This window comes from Pararge aegeria, chromosome 16, assembly GCF_905163445.1.
Source record: "Pararge aegeria chromosome 16, ilParAegt1.1, whole genome shotgun sequence".
In the NCBI taxonomy this organism is placed as follows: Eukaryota; Metazoa; Arthropoda; class Insecta; order Lepidoptera; family Nymphalidae; genus Pararge; species Pararge aegeria.
This window is the reverse complement of record NC_053195.1, coordinates 4,809,947-4,825,067: the sequence shown is the minus strand read 5'-3', so window position 1 is coordinate 4,825,067 and position 15,121 is coordinate 4,809,947. Positions and strand designations below refer to the sequence as shown.

General features: G+C 34.8%; 1 protein-coding gene across 2 annotated transcripts; it reads right to left on the bottom strand.

The window, feature by feature from the left end:
* Positions 1-257: 257 nt before the first annotated feature.
* On the bottom strand, positions 258-5,606 carry LOC120630474 (zinc finger protein 260-like). 2 transcript variants are annotated; one of them, XM_039899715.1, is made up of 4 exons: positions 3,423-5,606; positions 2,823-2,891; positions 2,203-2,423; positions 258-330 (listed from the first exon to the last, which is right to left on the bottom strand). In XM_039899715.1, exons 1-3 carry the CDS (start codon positions 5,053-5,055, stop codon positions 2,203-2,205), a joined length of 1,923 nt encoding a protein of 640 aa, XP_039755649.1. In that variant the 5' UTR covers positions 5,056-5,606; the 3' UTR covers positions 258-330. The 2 variants fall into 2 exon arrangements, with proteins under 2 accessions (XP_039755649.1, XP_039755650.1); XM_039899716.1 differs by lacking the exons at positions 258-330; positions 2,823-2,891 and having other exon boundaries at positions 350-2,423.
* Positions 5,607-15,121: the final 9,515 nt, after the last annotated feature.

Genomic DNA, 15,121 nt, shown 5'->3' with positions numbered 1-15,121 from the left:
AAATAATTAACGTTAAATTATAAAAGGGGAACCAATAACCTAAATGTGAATAGTATATTGTAGATTTAAAAATTCTACCCAAACAAAAATATAACATCAACTAATGGCACAAACGTAGTAATAAATAAATTAAAACGATAAAATATTCTAGACACTTATTCTTATTTTTTATTACAATCCTACAATTAGTTATAATATCTATTAAAAGTCATTGCCTTTAATCTATATTGTTTTATTTTCATATTCCTGTCTTTGGATTTTATTGTAAACTTAAAAGTTTTTGTAAAATTTTATCTCATAAAAAGGTTGCACCTTTTGATTAATTTAACACTGAAATAAACATGTCGTTTATAATAATATCAAATAGTTATTAGTAAAATAACATTAGAATAATACAATAAATTAAAAACTTTGGACTTATCACTTCTTAGTTTTTATGGCAAGCCTTACATTTGATTTGTCTTTATTTTATATTACTACTAGAATTAAAAACATACAGATCCCTTATTCAGCCATATTGCATTAAGTGCATTGTGTCCAAAACCAGTGAAAATGACCCCCGCGACTTCACACCCGCGGAATGTTGCTAGCTCACAAACTTTTTCTCTTTTATGGTAAACGTTTAGAACACCAAAAACCACTCTATTTTAGTGGTCGCGAACAGGGGGTTAGTCAATTCATTCCATTTAGTAGTTGAAGATATTTATATAATGAGATATTTTATCTTTTAAATCGCGTAAAAGTTAACTACTTATTATTTGTATGGCGTCGAAAGAGCCACCTCTGGTCCCTAGATGGCGCTCTTTCGACGCAATACAATTCATAGAAAAACTACTAAAATAGAGTGGTTTTTGATGCTTAAATATTAGTCGTGTACACAGTCTCTGTATGTTGTTAGTTCTGTGTCAAACTTATTTAATCCTTATTTTTAAGCAACTCAATTTTAAAATGGGAGCAAATTTAAAAAAGAAAAAAAATTTTTGCTACGTATTTAGGAATTTAGCTTTTTGGATGCCCTAATACAATTGACTCGAATTCCGAGTAAGCGAATTTGTTTTACTAATAGAAAAAAATTAGAAGGCATATTTAATATCCTATGATTTCACAAGTCATGAATTATTTAATTTAATAAAGATATAAAATATCTCACGACATGAGTTCATCTAGGGATAATATAAAGTGTGTATTACTTTTTGAATTCCAGATTTTTGTAAATATATATTCAACAAATATTTTCATGGACTAAAGAAATTAGACTGAATTAACGAAAAAATATTAAACACAATATTAACAAAACTCTCCATTTTTATAAGATATAACAATATACTTGCATTTATAAAATTTAACTTCTTAAATATAAAGAAAAAATGTGATGTTTATGTGCGCAATAAATAGGATGGAATTCCAATAATTTTATGCTACTGATAATTAAATCAAAAAGTAAAATAAATAATGATGTTATTCAGTTACATAACATTACACAACTTACAAGGTAATTATGAATTACTGCACCACCTTCAAAAAGTATTATTTAACAGCAACATAATGTTTCATGTATGATATATATTTATGCCCATAAGATGAAATTTTTAATCTAAATTTAAAATGTCATCCATTGGGCATAAATACAGATTCCAAAAACGAACATCACAGCGCGTGTGTGAGTGTGTGTGCGTGCGTGCGTGCGTGTGTACATACGTGTGAGTGTAAGAGTGTGTGTCTGTTCGCTTATGTGCGTGTTGGGTGCATGTGCCCTCATGTGTGTGTCAGCGCGCACTTTACTGAGCTGTCTAAAACGGATAATTTAGTCAGTCACTTTGTTTTGCTGTAAAACATACTTCAATTACTAATAGCATTTATCGGCACTTGGCACGTTTTTATAATCTAGTGTAACTTTTTTCTGTTACCATAACAATCTGTGACCTTTAATTATTGAAAATACAGCTGATGTTAATGTTGTGACCGGATATTTTTTAAGAAAGTTGCTGGGTCGATTCTAGGAAAGTGTTATGAAACAAAAATTTTTTATTATTATAGACTGGAATATCCCATTGGTAACGCCTTTTCCAACTAACCTTGTAATTGTATCAGTAATATAAAAGACAGCTAAAAATTCTCATCCCACAATACCGAAGGCTGTGAGTATATCTTCATTCCATGTATTCATGAAGAACAAAGATATACTCATATCATGCAATTTACCTATTTCTTCTCATCAGTAAGAAGTTCCAGAATATCCTCTGTTCGTTTCTGTTCCTTCTTAAACTTTGCCATCTGTTCCTTTGGTACCGTTCCGTTCAATAATATCTCTATATTTGTTTTCAGACGTTTTAACGGTGCTAGGGTCTCATCATTGCAAGGATGGTGGCCCATAGCCTCCAGCGATTCCACAAGTAGATCATCTATGAGACGTTTATTGAAACCTGTATGAAAATAAGGACTTTAGAATCTATGGCAAAATAATTTATTTTGGTAATATTTACAGTTACAAAACTAAAGAAAGGTAAACTGAAGTAAAAAAATATACAGTGAAATATTATAGGGATTTTCTGAACTATACAATTTCCTTTTTTTGCAGATAAATTACACCAGTCCAATTTTAATAATTATAAAAATAAGCTGGGAGCATGTATATAACCTAAATGCCATTTGACCAATTTCTATCACCTCTTAAATTTAAGAGGATTATAACATCCATCCACCACCTCACCTTAAAACTTACCAGTACCTATTAAAAGCTAGAAAATAAATCATAACAGCACAAATCCAAGCCCTTCACCGACCAGCACCATTATTATAAACTAAATGGTAAATGAACTCACTCATCAATATATAACCCAATTCTGTACGATGTCTTTGCTTGCCATGTAATACAATGGCGAAGATGTTTGCTAGAATAAAAACGCCAGATGGTCAATCTATGCAATATGTGTGCTAATGAAAACACTCGTAGAAGTATAGTAGTAGAGGTAGACACACCACAAAAGCACACAGACCACTCTCTCAAAATATTTCCGACCCATAAGAAAGTCCATAATGTCTTTTTATAAAATCCCATGATTAATGGATTTAAAGTATTATAGATATTATCAGTGACGGTGCTCAGAATGTTGTCTCAAAAACATTTTTAAGTGTACTTATAATCAAATTCAATGAACACATGATGAAACTGAAAATCTCCCAATGGTGTCTTTTACAAAAGGTTTTTTAAGTTTAAAGGCTGAAATGAATAATTTAATTTTTACTTTATAAAAAAAAAGGAATCCTAGATTATTTCCACAAATGAAATGAATATTGTGAACCACCAAATTGAAATCAGCTCACTGAACACACACACAGAAAGCTTAGGTCACACCAATAAAATAAAAATGTCAAGTGCATTTATTTTGTGTGTAAAATATTAAAATAATAAAACTACGCACCTAAGTAATGGAGTTTTTCTTTGGTTGCAATCATGGTTAGCAGGAGAGCCAATAAGAATCTCATCCGTGACAAAGTCATGACTGACTCGACAACGTCTTCCTCTTGCACCTTGACTGAAGCTTCAATCTTCTCCTCAAAGGATAGTTCCTTCTCTCCCACTTTACAGACCTTTGCATGGTTCTCGATATCAACTTTCAATTTAAAAAACTGTTGACACTTTTTACACTTATAAGGGTTTTCTTTACCATGAATTGTTCTCATGTGGGCTTTCATGTGTGGTAATTGTGAAAAGAACATTGGGCACATCGCGCATTGGAATGGCTTTTCACCAGTATGACGTCGGATATGCAACATGAGTGCATTAGAATGAGTGAATGGCCGTTTACATATCCTGCAAGCATAGGGACGGGTTCCTGTATGTGAACGGCGATGGACAGTCAGCTGAGTTGACTGTGTGAAGGACTGTCCACAGTCTGGGCATTTATGGGGGCGTTGATTCTCATGTGTACGCATGTGTTCAGTCAGATGACCCTTTAAGTACTTCTTACATATAGTACACTGAATTCTTACACCAGCATGACTGATTTGTACATGACGCCTCATAGAATTCATGCGTAAAAACTCCTTACCACAATGCTGACAAATGAAGTCTTTAACTTTGAGATGTGTCTTGAAATGCATTGACAGCTTATTCCTGCAGTCAAAGCTTTGTTGGCATATTATGCAGTAGTACATGCCACAGACAAGATGTTGCTTTTCATGTTTTATTAAATCATTTTGATTAGAATATTTCTCTTTACAGTATATGCACTTGAACATTGTTTCAGTGTTAGTGTGTGAAGCCATATGTGCTATAAGGTTTTCTCTCATCAAAAAAGGTTTATCACATAAGTTGCACATGTAATGTTGACCCCAATCAGGGTGTTGTCTTGTGACATGAGCTGACAAGTATAGTTGCTTTCGGAACACCTTTTTGCATTGACTGCATGGAAATGTCTTGACATTAAGATGTAAATACACATGTCTTCTTATTGACGATTTGTTATCAAATTGTTTTTGGCAATAATCACATTGGAAAAGTCCTTTTTTAGGTTTCCGGTTGTTTTGTGGATATTTACGTGCACGTAGACTTCGACCCTGGTGTCTCTTTGTGGTTTTCTGCACTTTAGTTTTTGCATTAATTTCCAATACTTTTGCACTGTTAGACTTTTTCTCACTGGCTATGATGCTATTGTTGTTTGAACCACTTTTTTCAGCTTTAGTTTTTGGCTTTACCTTTTTATCTTGTATCAATAATTCATTTTTCAAAATATCATTGCAAATTCTTAAATTATCTTTGTTTTTTCTTTTAATGATTCCATTTTCATTGAAAAATGTATCCTTCACTATACGAAAATTTCTTTTTAGTTTGGAATTTGTTATGAGCACTGTGTCCTGTAAATTGTTCTTACCAGGCTGATTTAACGTAGATTTGACCTTTTCTTTTAACTGTAAAGTATTTTTCGTGACAGAGCGTGTCCTGACATTACGAAAACCTGATAACGATTGTTTGTGTTTACCAATTTTACCACTCCCTTTTACTCTCTTTGACACAGTTTTGGATGAGTTAACTCTATTTCTTGCATTAGCCATGATACAAGTTACTAGTACATGATAACACTGGTTAGCAAGCTTTAATATGTTACTAACATGTAATAATCTGTAGCAGAAAGCGAAAATACCACCACCAGCGAAGAGTTCACCAAATATTAGTAAAATTTACGTCTCAAAAGTGTAATAATTACGAATGACGTGCTCTTAGCGTGAGTACTTACATGCACTGCTTAGTTCCTTCAATAATCACCTCTAAATAAACCGATCAGTTACGTGCATTGATAACGATGTTCTAACGTGTGAAGGACGGACGGAGCCTCTGCCTTTTGTCTTAAATAAATAAGACCATTACCTTGTGTTCGTCAAACAATGAACTATCGATCCATATTAAACAACCTCGATTTATGAATCGCTTTTGGTTTATTCACAGCAGCATAGCGATCTTTTTTGTCATAGCAGACGAGGTTCACTAGAAAACACTTTTGATATCATGTGCAATCACTAAGTAAATATAACACACTTTTAAACTCTTGTGCGATAAAGATAATAAACGTCAAACTGAGTGCCGTGAGGCGTGACCTATCACTATGCATGAGGCTAATGTCGGAAAAATGTAATAGGCCCGTTTTGACATTTGTGCAAGACCATAGAATGTAACTTGGAACGAAACTGAAAGAAACAAAAAAATAAAAATCAATTACATACAGTGTTTTAAAAAATACGTAAATTTTTTTGGGACGTTAAAAAATATGAAAGAATATATCGCGAGTATTCTTTTTGCGCTTACTTCATAGTAGCATGCAATTTATAATTGTTGCGAAACGTTCCGAAAACAGTTACGTTCTCAGTCTTTTTTTTTTTTATACTAGAGTTGTAACCATTTTTTTACTGTTTTTTACTGAATATCGAAATTAAATATTGTGTAGTTATCTTTACTGCAAAGAATGAGCTTGGTTCTCAAAATGGGTTCTAAATAATGAGTCTGAGATGATGTATCTGACCAAGCGGCACATGACTGAAGCGTCCCCGCGCGCACTGCGCAGTTTTTCGTTCCTCATCTTGTAAAGTTGACTGTGCGCTCGTTTAAGTTTGATATATATTGTTTACTATTACGATAACTATGACTCTTCTATTTTGGACATTAATTTAAACATAGTGATTTGATAAGATTTTTGTGTTTGTTGTTATATAGAACTAACTCTGTTTCAACATGTTGAAAAGTGGACGTATAATCAACAGCCAGTCACGCGTATTGGTTGTGAAGTTAAAGGAATACTTTGAACGAACGAACACTTTACAATACAAAATAATATCAATCAAGTACTGATACAAACTTGAATTGATTTATCGTGAGTATCGAGTACAGAGTCTTATGGTTCCATAACTAGTTACGTCGCGATGACAAATGTCAAAACGGGCCTATTACATTTTTACGACTATAGTAGCGACATCTATAATAATAATTACGTTCACAATAATTTCTTCAGTCAACAAAAGAGAGACAGAATTTCTATTTTCAAAAGAAATAGGTATACCCTTTTTTAATTTTACTAATGGGAAATGTTCGTAAATCGTATTTAAGATGGTTTTAGATGTGCCCTCAGAATCTCGGACTCACATGTTTCATATACATATTTACCTATATTATATAAAGCAACGGGCAACGGGTTTCCGTTTACAAAAATGTCAGCAAAATCGCACCATACAAAAACCTCAAGCTCCACAGATGTGTATGCAGCATGTGCAGCGGATTGAGAATTCCGATTGGCACTTATTTTTAAACGAAACTGAACCGCACTTTATTTTGCTGTAGATATTAATAACGATGACTATGCCTGCACTGGAAGTTCGCTTGAAATAAAATAAATAAAGCTGTAACGCCGCAAGTATTAATTTTAACTCCATGTCACGTGCTTAATTACGTGAACACAGCGAAGAGTACCTACCTACCACTTCGAAACGCGAATGAATAAAGGCGATCTTAATTATTACGCTGAACCTTGAATTATATTGTTACAAATGGTTATTATTTACTTATACTGTAGCAGTAGATAGGTATTTAGTATAGGTACCTATTTTATTATCGATAAGTAGATGTAATACATACCTAGTACATACACGTATCAAGATATAGGTAGTACGTACCATTTACAATATTCAGAGTTCCTTTAAAGTACTTAACTAAACAGGACTAAAGAACTTGGAACTAAAAATGAGTCTCCGGCCTTTTGAATTACTATTGTAATAATTCCACTGTGGTTTCCACAGATCTAACAATTTACATTAGTTTAGTGTGCGTTATTTTGCTGTGAAATACATCAGGCTGTACAGCACATCAATCCTCGTTATTTCGAACCAAGTACAAACTAGGCATATTGCACGCACTTGTTTATTTTTTTATCAGATTTTTGGTTAGTTCCACCAGTTTGAGCGATACTCTGAGAGCAAATTAATTTGGGAGCAGATAAAACATTTTGTCCTTCCCGTGAAGAAAATGTCTCCTAGCCCAGGCTAACCGTTCTGACCCATTAGTGGGCGAATCCTACCATCTCGTCGACTGCCTATCCTTGTGGTTCTGTAGTCTATATTGGTATATTATGTCCGCCTGACACATGGCCACAGCATATTTTCTAATTTAGAATATAAAGAGAGATGCGAGTTTGGTAGAATTTTTATTTAATAAGGCTATATTTTTTTTACATTGTCACGAGTGACTATTCAAATGCTCAACGCACCAGAACTGTATTTAAAATCTAATCTGGCACGACAAAAAAAAAATGCGTTGATGTCTTTAATATCAAACTACGTTAACTATTAAAAAGACATCAACGATATATGTATAGACAATGAGGATAAACAATTGTAACTATATATCTTAAGTCTATAGAATATATTCATAAACGACCTTTCAAGCGTAGAGGTCTTAACTTAATCGCACATTGCCGTAAAAGCCGCAACGTACATCGTTAGATAATAGAGCTGTCATTTCCAGCCAGCGTAAACAGCTAAGTACAATAATTGCACATTCGAAACAAGTTAATCTCAAAACATCCAAGAGGCACAAAACCATGAAATTTGGAACTCCCTACAAAAGAAATATGTCCAGCAGAGAACGTCTATCGGTTGATATGATGATGATCATGATAATCACTAAATATCTTCCTGTTTAGGTACCTACTCAACACATAGAGGGATTTCTATTCTTTAAGACATAGGTCTTCAAGTCTTTAAGACATAGGTCTTTTGTAGGGTGTTCCAAAATCCGCGGTACTGGGCCGCTTGTTTCCAGTGTTTCCCAGCTACCTGTTTGATATTGTCGGTCCATATCACCGACCGACAACATTAAACGGGGATCGTTGGGGACCGACCAACGCTGCGTTTGCTTGTGAGGCATCGCCATACATTTTATGCTCATGCTTCTTTTTCTTTTTCGGATGGACACTTGCCGATAACCACCTGAGGGGTTGCTAAGGCGTCACCGGGAGAGTAGGGCGAGGGCGAGATAGCCCCAGCAGGGCGGGAGGCAAAAATTATAATACACATATGCACAAAGGCGGCCTTATCGCTTGAAGCAATCTCCCCCAGACAACCTTTGGTTGAAGAAACATATTAGGTACATAAAACGGGATAGTGCAATACCTATATTTATTTATAGGGCTATATTGTGCTGATTACATACATTACATATGCAATACATACTAATACTACATATATATATCAATATATAAACTTAAATACATATTACTATTTAAACATACACATAAAATTACATGGATATTTTACTACAGGACAGGAAATAGTCTTTTAACCGCTATTTAAAGATATTTAATGATTCGGACTGTCTTATTTCCCTCGGCAGCTCATTCCACAGATTAACCAGTTGGTAAAGTATAATATCCATACTATTCAAAATGGCTAATAGCCATGCTCGGCATCTGGCTGCGTTATGTTCTGCTTTCGCCATTGTTTATTGTACAATGGGCGACTTGCATAATGTTCATATCTGCCAGTTCCGGGCCCTCATACTGTTCAATACGACTACGTAAAATTAGTGTGTGAAGGCGTGATTATCAGACACAAATAATTATTAATAAATAAACTTTTACTAAACAAAATAATCAACAAAAATAATTAGAGCAAAAAAAATTCAAATCTCATCAATAGGTAACCAAGATTTAAGAACAAATAAAAAAAACTAAAAAGAGTTAAGAGGGCACAGCTGGTCAAAACTCTGTAAGGCACAAAAACTTTATCTTATATATAAAATTCTCGTCTTTATATATATATTTCTTGTGTGCGTGTGTATGTCCCTGAACTCATCCTAAACGGCTGGACCGATTTGAATGAATTTTTTGGTAGGTATGCGTTTGGGTGGCACCCTGGATGGTTTAGATTCATAAATCAGCTCGACAGATGACGTTGGGGTCCGCTAGTATAGGTATAGGTCCGTGGTGAATGCTGCTGTTCTGAATGCTTCTGTGAATGTTCATTTAGCTCAAAATATAAGCTTAGGAGTCCAGCATGATCAATTTTGTTGACGTTCTTGTTTAAGAATTGTAATCCTTTTAAAAGGATTTTAAGGTATGTCTAATAAAACTGTCTTGTAAAAGTTATAAGCCACGGAAATGATATGCCTGGACCGTCTCTAGCCTCTGGCCTGCTGACCACCAAATGCATGTCGTGGGCCGTGGCATACCTAATTTGGCATATTTTTTTATGCAATAGCATGAAATTAGCCATTTTTCCCAGCTCCAGCAGTATTCAAAGTGTAACAGAATTACGAAATAATATTGAAGGATGCGTAAGTATCTATCTATAAGTATATATAAAAGAGAAAGTGTGTGGGTATGTTCCGTATATGCTTCGAAACGGCTGGACCGATTTCAATGAAACTTTCAGGGAATCTCTGGATTGACCTGGCGAGTAATCCTGTAAAGTTTGGTGACGATCGGAGCACTCCTATTTTTGAACTGTCAAACTGTCAAATACAGCTTTTATTTACTATGATTATATTCTATTGTTGGGTGTACATGGGTGTAGATAATTATCTTCACCCAAGAGAATAGAAGTGAATGAATACAGAGAGAACTAAATGATTTAATATATTATGAGAAATAAATTAAAAATTTAATGATGTAAGTTTATTGTTTAAATAAAATAAAGCAAAATCTAGCCCGGCGAAGCGGGCTGGGTACGCTAGTATTTCAAAAATAATATTCCCCTGTAAAAATATTAAATCAAAAGAAGCATACTTATTTATTTTTCAAACGAATTCAAAACACTCTTAGTGTCTACTTATGACAACCCTATTGAAGATAAAATACCAACACGCGCATAGTAGGTACTTACGCTACGTTACGCGTACCTATTAAAGATAGACTGAGTCACATAACTTTAACTTTGCATGTGATGCTAGGCTGTATCTGATTTATTTCAATAAAAAGTATTGCAGTGTTTTACTAAAAAACTATTAGGTTTTCGGTTTCTTAGATAAATCTAAGAGACGGTACATAATGTATCTCGAAAGCCTGTGAAGTATTATTACGGTTTTTATTTACACGTTGTATATACCCTTTGTCATCAATACTCAACTCTCCTGTCATCCCTAACCTGTACATTTAAGATGATTTAGGTGTTTTAAAACTACCTTACACTTATTTATTACTTCATTATAAATAAAACCTTGCAAGTCACTTACAGTGCTTATCTATATCTAGAGCTGTGAGCTAATTATTCCACGTATGAAATGTACTGGCATATTATTATTGTGCAATCATAACAAAGTTATCTTGAGTCAACCACTGTATCAGGGAACAAAGTTAATACAAAAAAGATAAGATAACTAAAGTTAAGCATGCAACCGTATAATGACGTTATTGTGTCTTAGTAAAACAACAATACTATTTGGTAATGTTTTGGTACAATTTTGTAACACCAACTCCCTTTAGGGTTCCGTCACGAAATTGCTCAAAACGAACCCCGGTGAAACTTTAAACGTCTTTCAAATTTTAATATATAAATATAATAATAATAATTAATAAAATAATAAATAGTGGTAAATATGCTAAGTCCGTTGTACGGAATAGAATAGAATATATTAGAATATGTTTTGTTTACCAGAACAAAACAAACTGACATATATGGAGAAAATTATAATTTAATACCCAATAAAATATTATTAATAGTCTTAAGTCTATGTGCCAATAAAAAGGTTCTGACTCAGCTGAATGTTGCGGATACTAATGTATCCATAACGCTGGTATTCGGCCAGTACCGAGTTGAGGAAAGGCTTGTTAAAAATGACATAGAGATAAATATATAGAAAGAAGGAAAATTTTATATTGGCAAAGAGAAGAAAAATCATTAATTTTTATTATAATAGAAATGGAAAAGATTCTTAGTTAACTATTTCTGTAAGCAGGGTTGCCAGGTCGCGAAACCTACTAGCCGGACAGATTAGCTAGTTTGCGGGATCATTTAGGTAAAAAAGCTGGACGTTTGGGTAAAATAGCCGGATAGATTTCTAATGAAATATAAATATAATCGAATGCCAAGTCAGTCTAAGTACTTTATTATTGTGAAATGTAAAAATCCTGATACCTTTTTTTATCGGACACGCAATCAAAAGGCCTAACTATGTCCGGCTTTATCACAAAAAAGAACAGTGCCTACTAGCCGATCATATCTTTTTTTCATGTTTCACTAAACTAATTAATAGTGATGTGAAATCTCGGCGGAATAGAAAAACAAAATACAAAATAGAAATCCATATGTTTACTTCCATGGTATGGAACCTTATACGTGATTCTGATTCGCACTTGCCATTTTTTTATTGCCACGTTTTGCAATATAAGCAATAGTTTTTGATATTTATTTTCCCATACAAATAGGTTCTGTAATTGTATACCTGAAGACTTAATTTTGGAGACTATTTTGCGGGCGGGTCGCATACCTTGGAGGAGCAATTGACCTTCGATGTTGGGTCTCAAAATCAGCAATAACGTTCCCTTCATGGTAAAACACAGCATTAGTAAACCCTGGTTACCGAAGCTGTAGCGAGGATTTAACTCCGGCGGGTATCGAGATCTGGACCAGACAATAAAAACCAAAAAATCTATTTTTCAAATCGGTTATGCATAGTGGAGTTCTGAGCTAGCAAACATTAAAAAAAACAATTGAATTGAGAATCTAAGTTAAAAAGAAATAACATTTGTGACAACGATCAAATTCAAATTCAAAATTCATTTATTTTAAGTAGGCCCAATATAAGCACTTTTGAAACGTCAAGTCTGTCCGTTTGTAGTGACTACCACCGGTTCGGAAGGCAGATTCTACCGAGAAGAAGCCGGCAAGAAAGTCAGCAGTTGCTCTTTTCCAACATCAACAATTTACATTTTAACATACATTTTTCTATCTTATGAGAGCTGAAAGCAGAGCCGGATGCTTCCAAGCAACCTTGTCATTAAGAAATTCATCAATTTTATAGTAACCTCGCTGTAATAAATGTGTTTTAACAGATTCCTTAAACTTATGCATTGGTAGGTCCAAAATCACCTCAGGAATCATATTATATAAGCGTATACTTAATCCATCTCTGACCATCGACATTTATTGTAATAAAGCGGATGCTGCATAATAATTGTCTATTGGTAATCATCAAAACAGGTTATAAATAAATAATTGTTTAAAAAAGGAAACGGAAAAACGTTGGACCTTCATAGACCCACAAAAAGATTGTGAAATAAAAATTAAAACTCGAACACGTTTTAATTAACCCCCGAAACTTACCCTCTGTCTACGGTCTTGCTGGCGACCTAGTTTGTTGGCTGATTAGACACGTCGGAATCGCAGGCATTCGCTCAAAAGAAGCGGCACGAAACAGTGGAGAAATCCCTAAAGGTGGTGATGAACTGTCTCTGTCTGTTTTGATCATTAAGAGATACTCCATCGCCTGCTGGGTGAACTTCCTTATAAGACCCGTTAAGTAAGCGCTCATTAGATATAGCAGCTATAAATCAAATAATTGTTTCCTTTAACGGCTAGGTAGGTAGTCGAATTGATTGACCTACCGGACACTAGGGGGCAATCGGTTGAGTACCTACCTCAATTATTCAATACCGACCGCGTTTGGGTCATGGACTCGTATTGGCTATTGTAAACAGTCTATTTGAAATCAGATTTTGTGAGGAATAGAGGCCAATAAAATGGATATGTTTATTTAAATTTCACAATTATAATTCAGTGGCACATTTAAAAAGGAGACTGTTAATTTTCGGAAGGGAAAAGTTTTAAAGCGAAGTAGTTAATCGTTGATGTTCGAAATAACGTATACAAATACATTCGTAATAGTCGTTAAAGCCCACTAACCCGCATTGGAGCAGCGCGGTGGGTCTAAGCTCTAAAACTGTCTCTTCTATGAGAGACGAGCTATGTGCCCTGCAGTGGGACATTAATAGGCTGGGGATGAATGAATGAAGGTTTCTTTAATTATCTCCCGACGGTGGACCGACTCCTTGTTTACTGGAATTTAGGTTTAAGGGGGCACGCGACGCGACGGGATAAGGGAGGGGATCGAATAAGAGCCCACTCTTCTCTCACCCATTACGTACTCGTCTTCACAGCAAAGTACCATTGCTCCCAACTCCAAGGAACTTTCTTTGGATACCACGGCTGGCAGGGAGAAGTCTTCCGGTCGATCGCTTTGCTTGGTATGGTAGCTTAGGTAAGGTTATCTTGATAATTTGGCAGCCGCACTTGCGGGAATCCATTTATACAAGCAACTTTTTTTTTCTTGTGGGGAAATCCTCATGGATACCACCGCGCCACGGGGAGACATGGTAATTATGTAGGACCCGTACCGACTAAAACCTCACCCTGTTCTAACCAGTCGCCTGGTAGCTGGGCCATGTTAACGCTTTTGCACACATCCGCGACATTTATACAAGCACAACTGAGGTATTTTCCAGTACAACCTTTAACACTTTTGTAAGTTGAGTGCACCGTACAAAGTACTGCGCTGGAAGGCAGACGCGACGATGGTCCAATGATATGCTTCGGAGGAAATTAATATTAAGTAAAACAGCATTGGACAATAAATACAGAGAAGAAAAAGAAGAAGAAGAAACACTTTATTGCGCGTAAACACACAGAAAAGAAACATTAAGGGGTATACAGTAAACAATATAGACATGCAAAGGCAGCCCTATTGCTGTAAGCAAGCTCTTACAGGCAACCTTTGTAGAAAGGTCTTAAAGCAAGAGAACGGTATAGTGCCAAGCGTATTTTAATATACAGGTAGTAAAATAATAAAATTCGTATTACAGAGCTGGGGAGTGGGGTTGCCCACTTCATCACACTCTCGTACTTTCAACTAAATCTTAACCAAAATCAAGTTGATGGGTTAAGTTAAGGCGTTTAGGAAGAAAAACAGACAAACGAACAAACACACTTTCGCATTTATAATATTGGTAATGAGGAAAGTATAGAATAGAATAGAAAAACTTTATAGCAACACCACACGATAGGAAAAAACACAAGGAAACTACTTAATACTTATACTAATAGTACTCTGTGCTAGGGTGCAAAGGCTTTTTAAAGGCTAATAATAAGTAAATAAGGATAGTAATGTAATTCTTTTCAACTCAAAATCGTACGACAATGCTAAATCGCCTGGCGGTAAGACTTTGCCCGTAGAATACCTAAACCAAATTATCTCTCTGGTGGGTATACCAGAGATTAATTTATAACGGTCTGTGGAATTCAATTATATTATAAATAAATGCATCATCATTCATCACTTATCAAGGGTATTATGATCAGTCAAGTGTAAACTGTAAACAATAAAAATATATAATTGGCATTCTTTAAAATAATTACGTAATTTCGATTCCTATCACTAATACGCTTAAGGCCTAAAATGGCTTAAAGATACCAAGGTGAGTGTCTCAAATTATCAGTTAATACCACAGCCTACAAAATTCTCGCAAGTACAGTGAACTTTTGGCGACACTGAAGAGATACCAGACAACCCAATTTCTTTTCATAATTACGTTACAGTCTACTTGTTGATCTCTTGTGAAGTACTACGACCTTGATGTCGCTAAGA

Bases quoted from the DNA above. Each gene is read 5' to 3' on its own strand.
- LOC120630474 (XM_039899715.1), bottom strand. From the start codon at position 5,055: ATGGCTAATGCAAGAAATAGAGTTAACTCATCCAAAACTGTGTCAAAG. The intron at 2,892-3,422 runs GTGCGTAGTTTT...TTTTTATTCTAG, and splicing joins AGAAAAACTCCATTACTTAG to CAAACATCTTCGCCATTGTA. The intron at 2,424-2,822 runs GTGAGTTCATTT...ATTTTCATACAG, and splicing joins ATTGGGTTATATATTGATGA to GTTTCAATAAACGTCTCATA.